This window comes from Lactuca virosa, chromosome 4 (assembly GCF_052849685.1).
Source record: "Lactuca virosa cultivar CGN04683 chromosome 4, Lactuca_virosa_CGN04683_v6, whole genome shotgun sequence".
NCBI lineage: Eukaryota > Viridiplantae > Streptophyta > Magnoliopsida > Asterales > Asteraceae > Lactuca > Lactuca virosa.
The window spans coordinates 173,815,821-173,829,365 of NC_136429.1; the positions used below are offsets into that span (position 1 = coordinate 173,815,821).

Consider the following 13,545-nt stretch of genomic DNA (forward strand, 5'->3'; position numbering starts at 1 on the left):
TCGAACATCCTCAAATTTTCGAACATTCTCTGATTTTCGAACATTCTCAAATTGTCTAGCATTCTCTGATTTTCGAACATTCTCAAATTTTCTAACATTCTCAAATTTTCGAACATTTTCAAATTTTCGAACATTTTCAAATCGACGAGAATTATCGAAATTTCGACTTGTTGTATTTGAAGAAAATCTATTTGGATTGTTTGTTAGTTTTGAAAACTTTTGTTGGATTTTTGAATGAAAATTCTTTTGTTTATCATCTGTTTGAAAAGTTTTTGAATTTGAAAACTTCACAGAATCATTTTGAGAATCAGACGAAATTGGTTGAGCGGGATTTTCGTTTTTATCTGAATGTTTTGAAAACTTTGTTTGTATAGGTTTGGACAACTCATTTTCAAACATTTTCTTTGTCGGTATTTTTGATTCCTTTTCATTTGACATAACTTGCCAAAACAATTTCTTTCTTGCCTGTCTTTTCGAAATTCCTTTTTCCTTCGAAATTTTTTCAACACGATCCTTAAATTCGTTTGAATTTAGTTTCACATTCTCATTTGGTTCTTTAGATTCTTGTTTCAAACGCTCTTTTGTATTATCTTGTTTTTCAATCCATTTTCGTTGTGGTTTTTGTCTTTGAAAAGCATACAAATTCTTTGTTAGATTATTTTCGACAGTGCTTTGATTTGAAAAGAATCCTTTGTCTGATGTTTTCTTGTTGTCATCTTCAACCATTTTTTTGAACTCCGGTTTGATATTTTCAACATTTCCAGTAATGAGAAACACTTTATTTGGAAATACAACATCATCTGTACACTTAAAATTTGGATACACCACTTGATTTGTTTCCAAATAATGAGCTCCTTTTTCAGATAAAACTTTTTCGAAATTTTCAGTGTCTCCAAACACTTGATCAACAACAACTCGTGGAATGGTTGTTTCATTTGAAACAGGCTTTTCAGGCTTTGATTTGTTCGAAACTTGTTCTTTATCCTCATCATCACTACTATCCGTTTAACTATCTCTGACACTCACATTTTCGAAATCAAAATCTTTCGAAGTTGAGGGTTTGTCAGTGTCAATCTTAACCAACGAATCATTACATTTTTCTTTTCCTTTAGACTTAGATGTGACATTAATGACAGACAACTGTGAACAATCGACACTTTCCTCTTCCTCAATTTCACTGATTTCGCTAAAACTATCAGAATTATCATCGACATCAGGAAAATTAGATTGAGAGTCAAGTTTCGAATTCTCAGTTCTTTTCGAAATTTTGATTTGTTCGTTTTTGGTTAAGGTATCATTCACAATGTCAACAAGTTCATCAGCATTCAAATATTCATCTATCTTAACAATACCATAAGCAAATCGATTATCAGGCACTTTATCGAATTCTGCTATGGTTTTCTCACAATCATAAGACAAGCTTACGATTTTCTCTCTTTCGAAAGCTAGAAAAGGTAATAACTTCCTATGTTGTTCTTTGCTAATGTCAGACGAATGATGCAAAGCAGTTAATTTAGCATATAATCTCTTTGCAGAATTACAGTAAATGTTTCTTTGAGCTAACAACATTTTAACATCACTGCTTAACGAATCCCTATCTCACAAGATATTTGTAATTTGTAATTCCAGATACTCTACTCTGCTTCTTTTCGAATCTAACAATTTTTGGGTCTCTTGCAATTGGATGTTTAGTTTCTTAGCTTAATTACTAGCAGACACCACAATTGTATCAAATAAGCAAGAGTATCATCAAATGCAATTATTTTAGAATCATAAGCTTGTAAAGGAATGTTAAAAGATTGAAGAATAGCACGTACCTTGGTAGTCATTGGTGATTTGTCTCCTGATTTGGTCATGAAACAGCAACCGGTCACCTTTTCGTCCTCATCTTCTTCAAACTGTGCGAACATGGCACCATGCGTCGGATTACACATCTCTTCATCCTCAGACCCAGAAGACCAGATCTGATACGTGCCATCATCCTCACCTTCACCTTGAGCAACCAAAGACACCCCCTTCGTCTTTGCACGTACTTCTTCCAATCTTTCCACATAATAGGCTTCGTCCTTAACCCTATTCTTTTTCTCCTCTTTCTTACGAAGCATGCAATCATTTGCCAAATGATTTGCTCCGTTGCAGTAATGACAGTCAATGCCCGAATCTCCCTTCAATTTCTTCTTGCTTTTGACTTTAGTTGCCTTCACTTCATTCTTCTCAAATTTCTTCTTCTCCTCATCCACAGACTTGTTAACGAAACTTCCTTTTCGTTCACTCTGTTTCACCTTGGGATTGAAAGGTTTCTTGAAAAACTTTTTAACTCGATTGTTCGAGTAAAATGCAACCACTTCATCATCAGAATTCATTAGAAATCCTTCTTCATCAGAATCTTCTTTCTCAACAGCTTCTTTCTCAGACACTTTCGAAACAAGCGCTAAAGGTCCTCCTAAACTCAGTTTCGACTCTTATGCCATCTCATTCACTTCACTTTCGTGATTTTTCAACAGATTATACACATCATTCAGAGATGAAGTATCGAAGCTTTGTTGATTCTTCACCATCATGTTGACACTTCTCCACTCCTTACGAAGTCCCATCACAAAGGTGAGGTTGAACTCCATTGATGACCTTATGATCCCATAAAGATTGCATCTATATATCAATTCATTAAGACGATCATAGTAAACTTCAATCGTTTCACTCTCTTTTTGTCTGAACTCTTTCAGCTCCACAAGACACTGTTTCACAGAGTTTATCTTCGTTTTCTTGCTTCCCTGATACTTTTCCTTAAGAGTATTCCAGATATCTTTTGCAGTTTTACAACCATGGATGTAGTTGTAAACAACAGGTGGCAAGGCACCTTGCAATTCTCTCAAACAACGCTTTTCGTTGTTCTTCAGCCTGGTGGATTGATCAGATACTGCAGATGCTGATCCAGATGATCCAATTTGTTGAACATTTGGTGGAGGTTGAGCAATTCCAGTAATGCAGCTCCAGAGTTCCTCGTCCAATCCGTTCAAGTAATCCTCCATTCGATCAGCCCACTGATCATAGTACTCCAGGATCAACATAGGAATCTTCGTAGAAGATCCTAACAGATCAGAGAATGAAGTCATCGTGTTCATGTTGAAATTCGCCATTAACGTACGGAAGAATTTTTTCAAAAAAACTTGAAGAAACTTGAAATTGAATGACTGAATCGATCAGAAATTCAAAAATGATTACTCGATCACACAATTAAAACGCAGAATCAAATCAAAACTGTAGATCAGAGACGATTTTCAGAATCAAACAGTGCGAAAACTTTTGAGACAAACTCGCGACTCAAAAACTAGAGATTCAATTGAAAATCAGATCTTAGTAGTATTGATTCCTACTCTGATACCAATTGTAGAATCGATTTATCGAGTATAAGAATCAGAATCAGAGTAAAGATGAACACAAGAAGTAAATAAGTTCTGGTTTAAGCTCTCATTACTTCCAATGAAGACGAGTACAAAATGATAATAAAAACTGGGAAAACTCTATCATCTACTCTATGTTCAGCTCCTATTTATAGGAGGCTGAAAGTACAAAAAATACTAAGGCTAAACATTCACGCTTCGTACAAACAAATGCCTTAGTAAATACATAACGAACATACGAAAAAGACAATTACACATATTTGACATATTACAATAAAATTCGACTCTACAATCATCTGATAGATTCGAAATGAGTGACCCATATTCGTTCACTCATTGTCAACCTTTATATATATATATATATATATATATATATATATATATATATATATATATATATATATATGTGTGTGTGTGTGTGTGTGTGTGTGTGTTTTAAACTAGAGTTATACAAATATCAAAGATCCATTATTAAACTCAAATCTATGGAATGTTATCTGAATAGCACTCGCACATCACTTGTATGCGCTAGTGGGAGATTGAATGATCTTTAAGGCCAAGAGTCATTATAGAATGATATTTGTTAATGACATATGATCATATAGGGTCAGCCATTATAGCAAGTTACTACTAATTGATTATTTGTTAAAGTAATTTGACTATTAATAAACATAATCAACTATTGTATTTAATTAAAGAATTATTATTTTATGAAAATAATATTTTAACAACTAATTGGAAAATTATTATTTCTAGAAAATGATAATAAAAGAGAACCAAAACTAGTTATATTCATAAGGTATATATCCATATTTTTTGTATAAATTAAATGGGAACTTTGAGTAACCATTTAGTTAACATATAACTACTAGTTAGGAGCGTATGTGTAATACACTCTTCCATCAAACTTCTTGGCCTTTATAACCGTGTAGAGAAAGAGTGAATAAATGGTTAGCTTATTTGACTAGTCTTGGACCATGCTTCTTAAAGGAGCTTACTCTTTCATTAAATGATGGTTTGGTCCATATCTAATGCATGTAAGTATATAAGAAAGAGTATGAGGCAAATAGTACCTGGTTTTTTTCACTCATTCTCTTCTTCTTTTTCTCTCCCAGATTATTAGACCATCTTGATTCTCTCTCGTCTTCTCTCTTGCAAGGTGTTGTGAAGAGTTAAGGTTCATAAGTTGTTTCTCCTTAAGGCTTATTTGGTATAAGTCTTAATGGTTTAGGAAAAAATTAATACAAGTGAAGACTAGCATCTTGAAATGGTTTATCCTTGTTTATGTTTCTTTGGATAGTGATCCCCTATGTCCTCACTACACTGATAATGTGGAAGCACTCTGTTCAACCTAACTAAATTGTATTTTTCATTAATCAATTTAGGTTTGGAACCCTATACATTTCAAATCAAATATAAACAAATCCTAATTTTAGTTTTCTTCATTTTAAAAATATGAATATAATGATACATTATTTTGGATTGGAAAATGAAATTAGCTAAAAATATTAGTTTGATTCTGGTTCCAATTTCTATTAACAAATTTAGAACCAAAATTTTAAGCTTTGAAACTTTAAGAAAATATTTCGATATGTTGTTTTAGTTTTGTCAATATGTTCCCTTTTACACATATTCGAGTTTGTTGATTCTCGGATACGAATATATAAAATGGGCGACATAAAACTCAGAAATGTGTAGGTTATTATTGTAATATTTTGTTAAATGTGACTCGAGCATTTGGAGCATTCTCATGGAATAATTGAGTTCAGTGGAGCACTTGGAACTCAATGCAGAACTTGAGGTTCATGGAGCAAGTGACAAAGGAACAGATCATCTGAGATGACTTTGGATCATCTAAAAAAGGAATAGATCAAGTGACAAAGGAATGGATCATCCAAAAGGGGATTTAGAGCAAATTGGAGAAACTTGGAGCAACATGCAGCAACATGTTGTGCCGTCAAAGAAGAAGTTGTGCCATCCAAGTGGAAGTTGCGCCATCCATGAGCATGTTGTACCATTTGGTCAACTGGTGATGGCCAATTGGTAATGGTCAATAATCACCCCAAGCTTAAACCTTACTTGTCCTCAAGTAAGACAAGACTAAAATGAACTCAGGATGAACTATACTAAGAAAAATAAAAAGAATGGATAGAACCGCGGAACCTTATCACAATTAGTCAACATTGTCAGAATTAATCTTGTTATTATCTCATGACTTTTTCATCCAATGACAATGGAACCAAAAACCACATCCAGGACAACTCCTCTAGGTGAGTAAGGAGGGATGGTCCGTCGCAGCCCCAATGGAACATGCATACAATGAAGAACATTTGTAGTAGGGAAAAGCAAATGGACGGGCTCGTATGGAGCTCTTCTTTTTAAGCGTACACTATTATCATGAAAGTTACGTGATCTCACGTTTGTCGGCCACTCTCAAGTGTGGCTGGGTTTCATCGCTCGGGCACCGTTGTAGGAGTCAGTTCACTTAGTGTTGGCCCAAACCTCCCGTAGTATCCGACTCGACAGTCTCTCTAACATCACCAATTTGCAAAAAGAAACAACTCGATCTATATACAACAAAACATTCCTAAACAAATAAATAAGTATCAAAAATCAGGTGACCAAAATTTAGGAAAATTTGTTCAATAATTGAACCTGTCACCCATCCAAGATAATCGTGGCTTGGAATCTGCTTGGGATTCTTTTTTTTTCTTTTTTTTTGGTTAAAACTTGAATGTAATAAATGCACTAACATAACGAATTTTTATCAAGAACACTTTTTGGCTCGAAATTTGGTTCCCGGATGGTCTAAGTGTGAAAATGACCACGTGTGGAGCATAGAGATGTAAGCTCCTTTTCAAACTTGTGATTTTTCAAAAATAATGAAAATGTCCAAATGTGGACTAAAAGACTCTCTAAAATCCTAAGAAAATCGCAAAAAAAATATGGTGATGCAAGGAGACCGAATATAGATTCTACTCGGGGACAAGCACCAGTGCTTCATCCTAACACTTCAAACATGATCAAGTGTGATTCTCTCGGCGGTATTGACCGCAGGGCTAAAAACATCCATTGCTATAGTATATTCTACAGTTGTTAGTATTGCATGCATAATTTTTCATGAAAGCTACCTGGCCATGATCACTTACCCCTTTAAGCTTCCAACATCTGATCCCATGTATGAAGTCCCAAACGGCAGCTAGTGGTCTCGGTTCGATGGGTCAGATAGCAACAAGATCCTGGACCAATAATGATACAATAACTGTAAACCTGTTCCATGACATCCAGGGGGGTGAGAACAAACAGACAACAAAAATGCAGGAACGCTAATGCCCTAAGCTAAATGTTATGCAAAAATAAAAACTAGAAAAGAAGAAAGTAAAATCTTTTTGGAATTTTATAAAATAAAAAAAATGAATGCCAAATAGCTTAAAACTAAAATGTTATGCAACCTAATTAAAAAAATGCATGAAAAAAGTAAAAGGAAATACCCCACCCCAAGCTTAAGAACAAGCATTGTCCTTAATGCTTAAGATAAGGGCAGAAATGACCTAAATCGGAGGATCGGGCGGCGGAAAGTGTCTGTGGCGGTTGTGGTAATCCCATATATCATGGACCGGCGGGAAGTGGATGGGAAGGATTGCTCCAGTCGACTAACGTGTGTTGCCACATATTGGATGGCTTGTGTGTTCTCTTGAGTTTTAGTGTCGATAAGCTGAACCGTGGAGAATATTGTGGCAAACTGGTCAAAGAATGTAGGGGGAAATATGTTGGGATTTCATGTCCCCCTGCTGTTGCGGCTGATACTGAGGCTGTTGCACCGGCGGCTGGTCAAAATGGCCTTCAGCTTTGGGCATCTTGTCGTCCTCTTCGTCATCTTCTTCCTCTGGTTCCTCTGCATCGTCACCCTCATCATCACCGAATTCTGGAAATACACCTGCTTGGGTCAATTAATCTGGAGGAAGCCAAGTGTCGGGGCCGTGTGGGTCGAATGAAGAACTGATCCAACTTGGGAGGATGTAGACTGGGGTTTTGTCAGAGTCTAGCCAACTGTACGTCCGGGTTCCCCGATCGAGCAACATCTCCATCCGAATGAGAGCGTCACAGTCTAGCAGGAAGTTCGGTGGGGGTATCGATACGTATGTACGCGAAAGCAGGGAAGTCTAGGCCGATGGCTCGACCTATGATCGTGATAAGTCCCCCGATGAAAATTTCCCCTGTAGTGCGCTGACGTTTGGAGTCGCATTTGTCTAAAAAGAAGGCTGAAAAACTGAGGGAGAGTTTGTGCCTCATGCTTCTGAGGAAAAATAGCTCACATCTATTGATCTGACCGGGCTCAAGGCGCCCGAAGATGCTTGTCGTGAGAATTCGGTGAGCAATTCGCCAGCAGGGGTGAACGATGTGCTTGGCTCGCTGTCGGCTTGGGTTGAAGATAGTGAGACCGAAAATTTGCATCCAAAAGCATGCATCCGGGTTACGCAGAAAATCTTGGTACTCTTGATGTTAGGGGCCGATACAGTGTGGATCGGAAACACCCATGATGGCATCAAGCTCTGTGTATGTGAGCCTATGGTGCTCCCCTTTCAACTGGAATGTAAGGAATCTTGTCGCATCGCATCGTCTCGTGCATATGTGCTAAGAAATTCCATTGTGGGTTCCTCGTAAGTTCTGTCACAGAGTCTAAGAAAACCACGCCAACTCATTTTTTGGAACAGAAATGATACGCCATCGTGCACCCCAAGCTTTTTCATGAACTTTCTATGGTAGAATTTTGTGGGCCGGATTGTGCGACCCCGAAGGTTGGAGCGATAGGTTTTGATTTCAGCATTGGTAAGGGAAGGATCGCTTCCCTCTTCTCCTCCTTTTTTCGTTTACCGGCTGCTTTGCGTGATGGACCGGCGACATCCTTTTGCGGGTTAGGATTAACGGATGATCCATGGGATCGTAGACGAGTTGTAGTTTTGCCCATTTTTAAGACCTACAATATGAAAAACAATTCACCAGAGTAATCCCTCACCTCACCACTCTCAAATTAATGCAACTATTTTTAAACCGAACACAAAAATTCCAATAAATAATTGCACCCAAACTTTTTGACAATTCAAAATGGTTTCAAACAACACCACTCGGTTCTATTTGACAATTCTAACAAAAATTCGGCAGCATTTCTAGTCAAAATGAACAAATCCCAACCAAAGTTTAAACAATTTTTAAACAAATTCCAAAGCAAATTAATCAATTTCAACTATTCTCAAACCAAATTTTCTAAATAAATCGGGCAATAACTAACGATCCTAGGTAATTTTCAAAGCATAATCGGTTGCAATTATCATATTAGAACAATGCAATGTAATAAAAACCAAGGAAAGAAGATACCCGATTCAATCGTTTGGTCGCAAAAATTAAACTTGAACCCGAAATCCGCTACCGTGCACCCCAAGCTTTGTGGTTGTTCGTGGGTGCCAAAATGCAAAACCTGTTCACTAAAACAATAATTTCAACTTGATTTTTGTGAAAAATCCGGTGGCGGATCGTGGTGACTCAAAATTTTCGGCGAAATTTTTGGTGAGAAATTGAGGTTTTGTTCGGTGGGATGTATAGAGCTTGGAAAAAGAAACACTTTGGTGGTGTCGGAATTGCGCGAGGTGGCCAGAGTTGGCCGGAAAACGGCGAGATGATGGTGGTGGAGCCCCTAATTCCAGCGATGGATCGGAGGAAATTTTGGGTGGGGTTTGCAGAGGATGAAAAATGGTGGTGGTCTCGTGGGATTCCGACCGGTAGAACTCCGAGAAATTGAATTTTTGTGGAAAGTGGGTGTTTGTGTAGGGTTAAATGAAGAAGATGAATTGCTGGAGGTTTTCAATCCATATTCAAGTGTGGTCAACACCCGGTCAACTCTTTAAAACATCTGGTCAACGAAACTTAAAGTCTGGTCAACGAAAATGAATTTGGTCGTCAGGCAGCACGCGGGTCGCGGATGGGGGGGGGGGGCACGCGGGTCGCGCAGATCATGCAGTTACGAGCCTTGTTTGTGTCGCATGTTGGAGTCCGGCCGCGCAGATCAGCCGCCCACCCGTGCCCGGGTCGCGCAGGCTGCAGCTCTTAGTTTTCGATTTTCTCCGTTTTCTTCCGTTTCTTCACTAGTTTTTGCTTTGGAAGGTCCCAAACACCTAGAAACTCTTGAATTCTTTAAAAATAACTCAAAAAAACACATCCCAACATCTTCAAAATTTCTTTATTCGAACGTAAAAACACGAAAACATAACGCTTTCCAAAAATGCTCCTCTTTAACGTCTTTGGCGAGACGTCTTCCTTGCTTGCTTCAACACCTCGGGACATCCAAATGGATGATTTCAAGAGCATTAGCATTGAAAACTTCATAGAATGGCTTCAAACGGTTCCCATTGACTTTGAAAATTTGTCTCGTCTCGTCACTTTGGATTTCCACCGCTCCATGATCAAAAGTTTTTATTACAACAAAAGGCCCAACCCACCTTGATCTTAACTTGCCCGGAAATAACTTTAATCGTGAATGGTAAAGTAAGAGCCTATGTCCCGGTTCAAAAAGCTTCCGGGTGATGGACTTGTCGTGGAAGAGCTTTGTTTTCTCTTTATAAATCCTTGACTTTTCATAGGATTCATTTCTCAATTCTTCTAACTCTTGGAGTTGAAGCTTCCTATGTCTTCCCGCCTCATCAATATTGAAATTACATTGCTTGACCACCCAAATTGCACGGTGCTCCAATTCCACGGGAAGATGACATGGCTTTCCAAAAACCAACCGAAATGGGGACATTATTATCGGGGTCTTGTAAGCGGTCCGACAGGCCCATAAGACGTCATCAAGCCTCAAACTCCAATCCTTCCTTGTTGGATTCACTGTTTTCTCAATAATACTCTTCACCTCACGATTTGAAACTTCCGCTTGACCGTTCCTTTGAGGGTGGTAGGCGGTAGAGACACGATGGGTCACATTATACTTTCTCAATAAAGCCTTCATCATCTTGTTGCAGAAATGCGTCCCTCGATCACTAATCAACGCCCTAGGCACACCAAACATCACAAAAATAATAGACTTCAAAAACTCGATAACCGTTTTGGCATCATCCAATCTTGTGGCTTTGGCCTCAACCCATTTAGAGACATAGTCAACCGCGAGCAAGATTCTCGCATCCTCAACCCATGGGAGAGGAGTTTCATTTGAAGTGATCCGACTTAGATGATCGAAAACAAGATTCTCGCATCCACTCTTTCCCGAATTTCCAAATCAAATTCTTGAAATAATAAGATCCACTGGATGAGTCTTGGCTTTGCATCTTTCATTGTCACCAAGTACTTGAGAGCTGCATGATTCGAATACACTATAACTTTGGTGCCAAGTAGATATTGCCTAAACTTCTCCAAAGCGAACACTATGGCCAATAGCTCCTTCTATGTGGTAGAGTAGTTACTTTGAGCATTTTCTAGTGTCCTCGATGCATAGTAGATCACATGGGAGGCTCTTCCATTCTTTTGACCCAAAACGGCGCCAATAGCATAATTGCTTGCATCACACATGATCTCGAAGGGGAGATCCCAATTTGGAGCTTGTATGATAGGAGCGGATGTAAGAAACTCTTTGAGCTTGTCGAAAGCTTCTTTGAACGCCTCATTGAACTCGAAATCAACATCCTTTTGCAAGAGTTGGCACATAGGTCTTGTTACCTTTGAAAAGTACTTGATAAACCTTCTATAGAATCCGGCATGACCTAAAAAAGAACGAACTTCCCGAACACAAGTCGGGTAAGGTAAGCTTTGAATAACATAGATTTTTGCCTTATCTACCTCAATTCCTTTCTTTGACACAATGTGACCCAAAATAAGACCTTGACTCACCATAAAATGACATTTCTCAAAATTTAGAACCAAATTCGTTTCAATGCATCTTTTTAAAAATTTGGTGAGATTGCTCAAACATTCTTGAAACGAGTTCCCGTATACCGTAAAATCATCCATAAAAACCTCAATTATGTTTTCAACATATTCCGAAAAGATACTAACCATACAACGTTGGAAAGTGGCCGGGGCATTACACAACCCAAATGGCATTCTCCGGTATGCAAAAGTGTCAAATGGACATGTAAAGGTTGTTTTTTCTTGGTCTTCCGGTGCCACCGGGATTTGGTGAAAATTGGAGTACCCGTCGAGACAACAATAGTGAGATTTCCCGGCCAACTTTTCTAACATTTGATCAATGAAAGGTAATGGGAAATGATCTTTTCTTGTGCTTGGATTGAGTTTGCGGTAGTCAATACATACTCTCCACCCGTTTTGCACACGGGTGGGGACCATCATACCTTTGTTGTTCTCAACCACCGTGATTCTCGTATTCTTTGGTAAAACTTACACCGGGCTCACCCACTTTCTATCCAAGATTGGATAGATAATCCCCGCATCAAGGAGCTTCAAAATCTCTTTCTTCACAACTTCCATCATAGGCGGGTTCAATCTCCTTTGTGCGTCCCGGCTTGGCTTGCATTCATCCTCCATCAAAATCTTGTGCATACAAGTGGAGGGGCTCAATCCCTTGATATCCACAATCGTACAACCCATGGCTTCCTTGTGTTCGTTCAACACCTTGAGGAGTTGCGCTTCTTCAAATTCGGTTAGATGGGTTGATATGATAACCGGAAGAGTTTTGTTCTTTCCCAAGTAGGCATACTTCAAGTGTTGAGGTAGGACCTTCAATTCCAATTTGGGTGGTTGAACAAGGGATGACGACAACTTCGTATGGGTTGGGGGCAACTTAATTTGTTTGACATCAAATATTGTAGATTTTTTCACCTCTAAATTATTGACCAACCTCTCAACATCCGGATCCAAAGAATAAAGCTTTAATTGCTCGGCTAGCTTCCCACAATCAAACCCCTTGCTTAGGATCATCTCCAACATATCACCATGGGATATCTTAAACAATTCTTGGGTTATTGGCTTAACAACATCAACAAAGTACAAAGATAAAACATCACTAGGATATCTCATGGCATCATAAATATTAAAACTTATTGTTTCACCATCAAACTCCATTGTCAAACTTCCCGCATATACATCGATCTTCGTCGTAGCCGTCTTTAAAAATGGTCTCCCAAGTAAGATTAGAGTCGATTTAGAGGACACTTGCTCATCTAGATCAATCACATAGAAATCCGCCGGAAAGACCAATTGGTTCACTTGCACTAAGACATCTTCCAAAACACCTCTAGGAAAGACACTTGATTTGCAAGAGAAATTATGACACCAGTTTCACTTAGAGGTCCGACATTCAACGAATCATACACCGAATATGGCATGACATTGATAGAAGCACCAAGATCGAGCATGACACTACTAAAAGTGACATCCCCAATCTTGCAAGGGACCGTAAACATTCCCGGGTCTTTACATTTGGGTGGAAGTTTCCTTTGTAAAACCGCGGATGCGTTTTCATTCATTGAAATTTTCTCATTTCCCTTCAATTTCCTCTTGTTGGTACAAAGTTCTTTCAAAAACTTTACATATCTAGGGATTTTCTTGATGACATCAAGTAATGGGATGTTTACTTCCACCTTTCGGAAGGTGTCCAAAATCTCTTTCTCCTCCATATTCTTCTTTGAAGTTGCAAGTCGGGAGGGGAATGGCGGTTGAGTGGCTATTGGTGTCACTAGGGAAATAGTATTCTTTGGAACTCCGACTTGTGCATCATTCTTGACTATAGGATCCTCAATGGGAATGACCTCTATTTCTTCCTCTTCTTCCCTTGGCTTCTTCTTTGAATTACTTTCTCCAGATTGTTTACCACTTTCCAAGGTCACCACATTGACATTTGGGTTCTTTTCGGTTTGAGAAGGCAATTTGCCACGGGACTCCAACTTGCTTATGGATGTAACTATATCTCCCATTTGTGCTTCAAGGTTGGAGATACTAGTCCTTTTTTCTTTTTGGAATTGTTGGGTACTAGTGGCTAAGGATTTGACAATGTCTTCAAGAGACATCCTGGAGCTACTTGGTTGAGATTAATGAGATTGTTGGTGATGATGTGGAGGGTGCGGTTTGAGTTGATAGTGTGGTTATGAATGTTGGTAGTGAGGTTGTTGTGGTGGGTAGGAAGGTCTAACCAATGCATTTT

General features: G+C 38.6%; 1 protein-coding gene across 1 annotated transcript; it reads right to left on the reverse strand.

Moving 5' to 3' along the window:
* Window positions 1-12,616: 12,616 nt before the first annotated feature.
* On the reverse strand, window positions 12,617-13,318 carry LOC145105367 (uncharacterized). The gene has a single exon (XM_079042486.1). The coding sequence runs from the start codon at window positions 13,316-13,318 to the stop codon at window positions 12,617-12,619; it is 702 nt and encodes a 233-aa protein (XP_078898612.1).
* Window positions 13,319-13,545: the final 227 nt, after the last annotated feature.

Coding starts and splice junctions, on each gene's coding strand:
- LOC145105367 (XM_079042486.1), bottom strand. CDS start 13,318: ATGGGAGATATAGTTACATCCATAAGCAAGTTGGAGTCCCGTGGCAAA.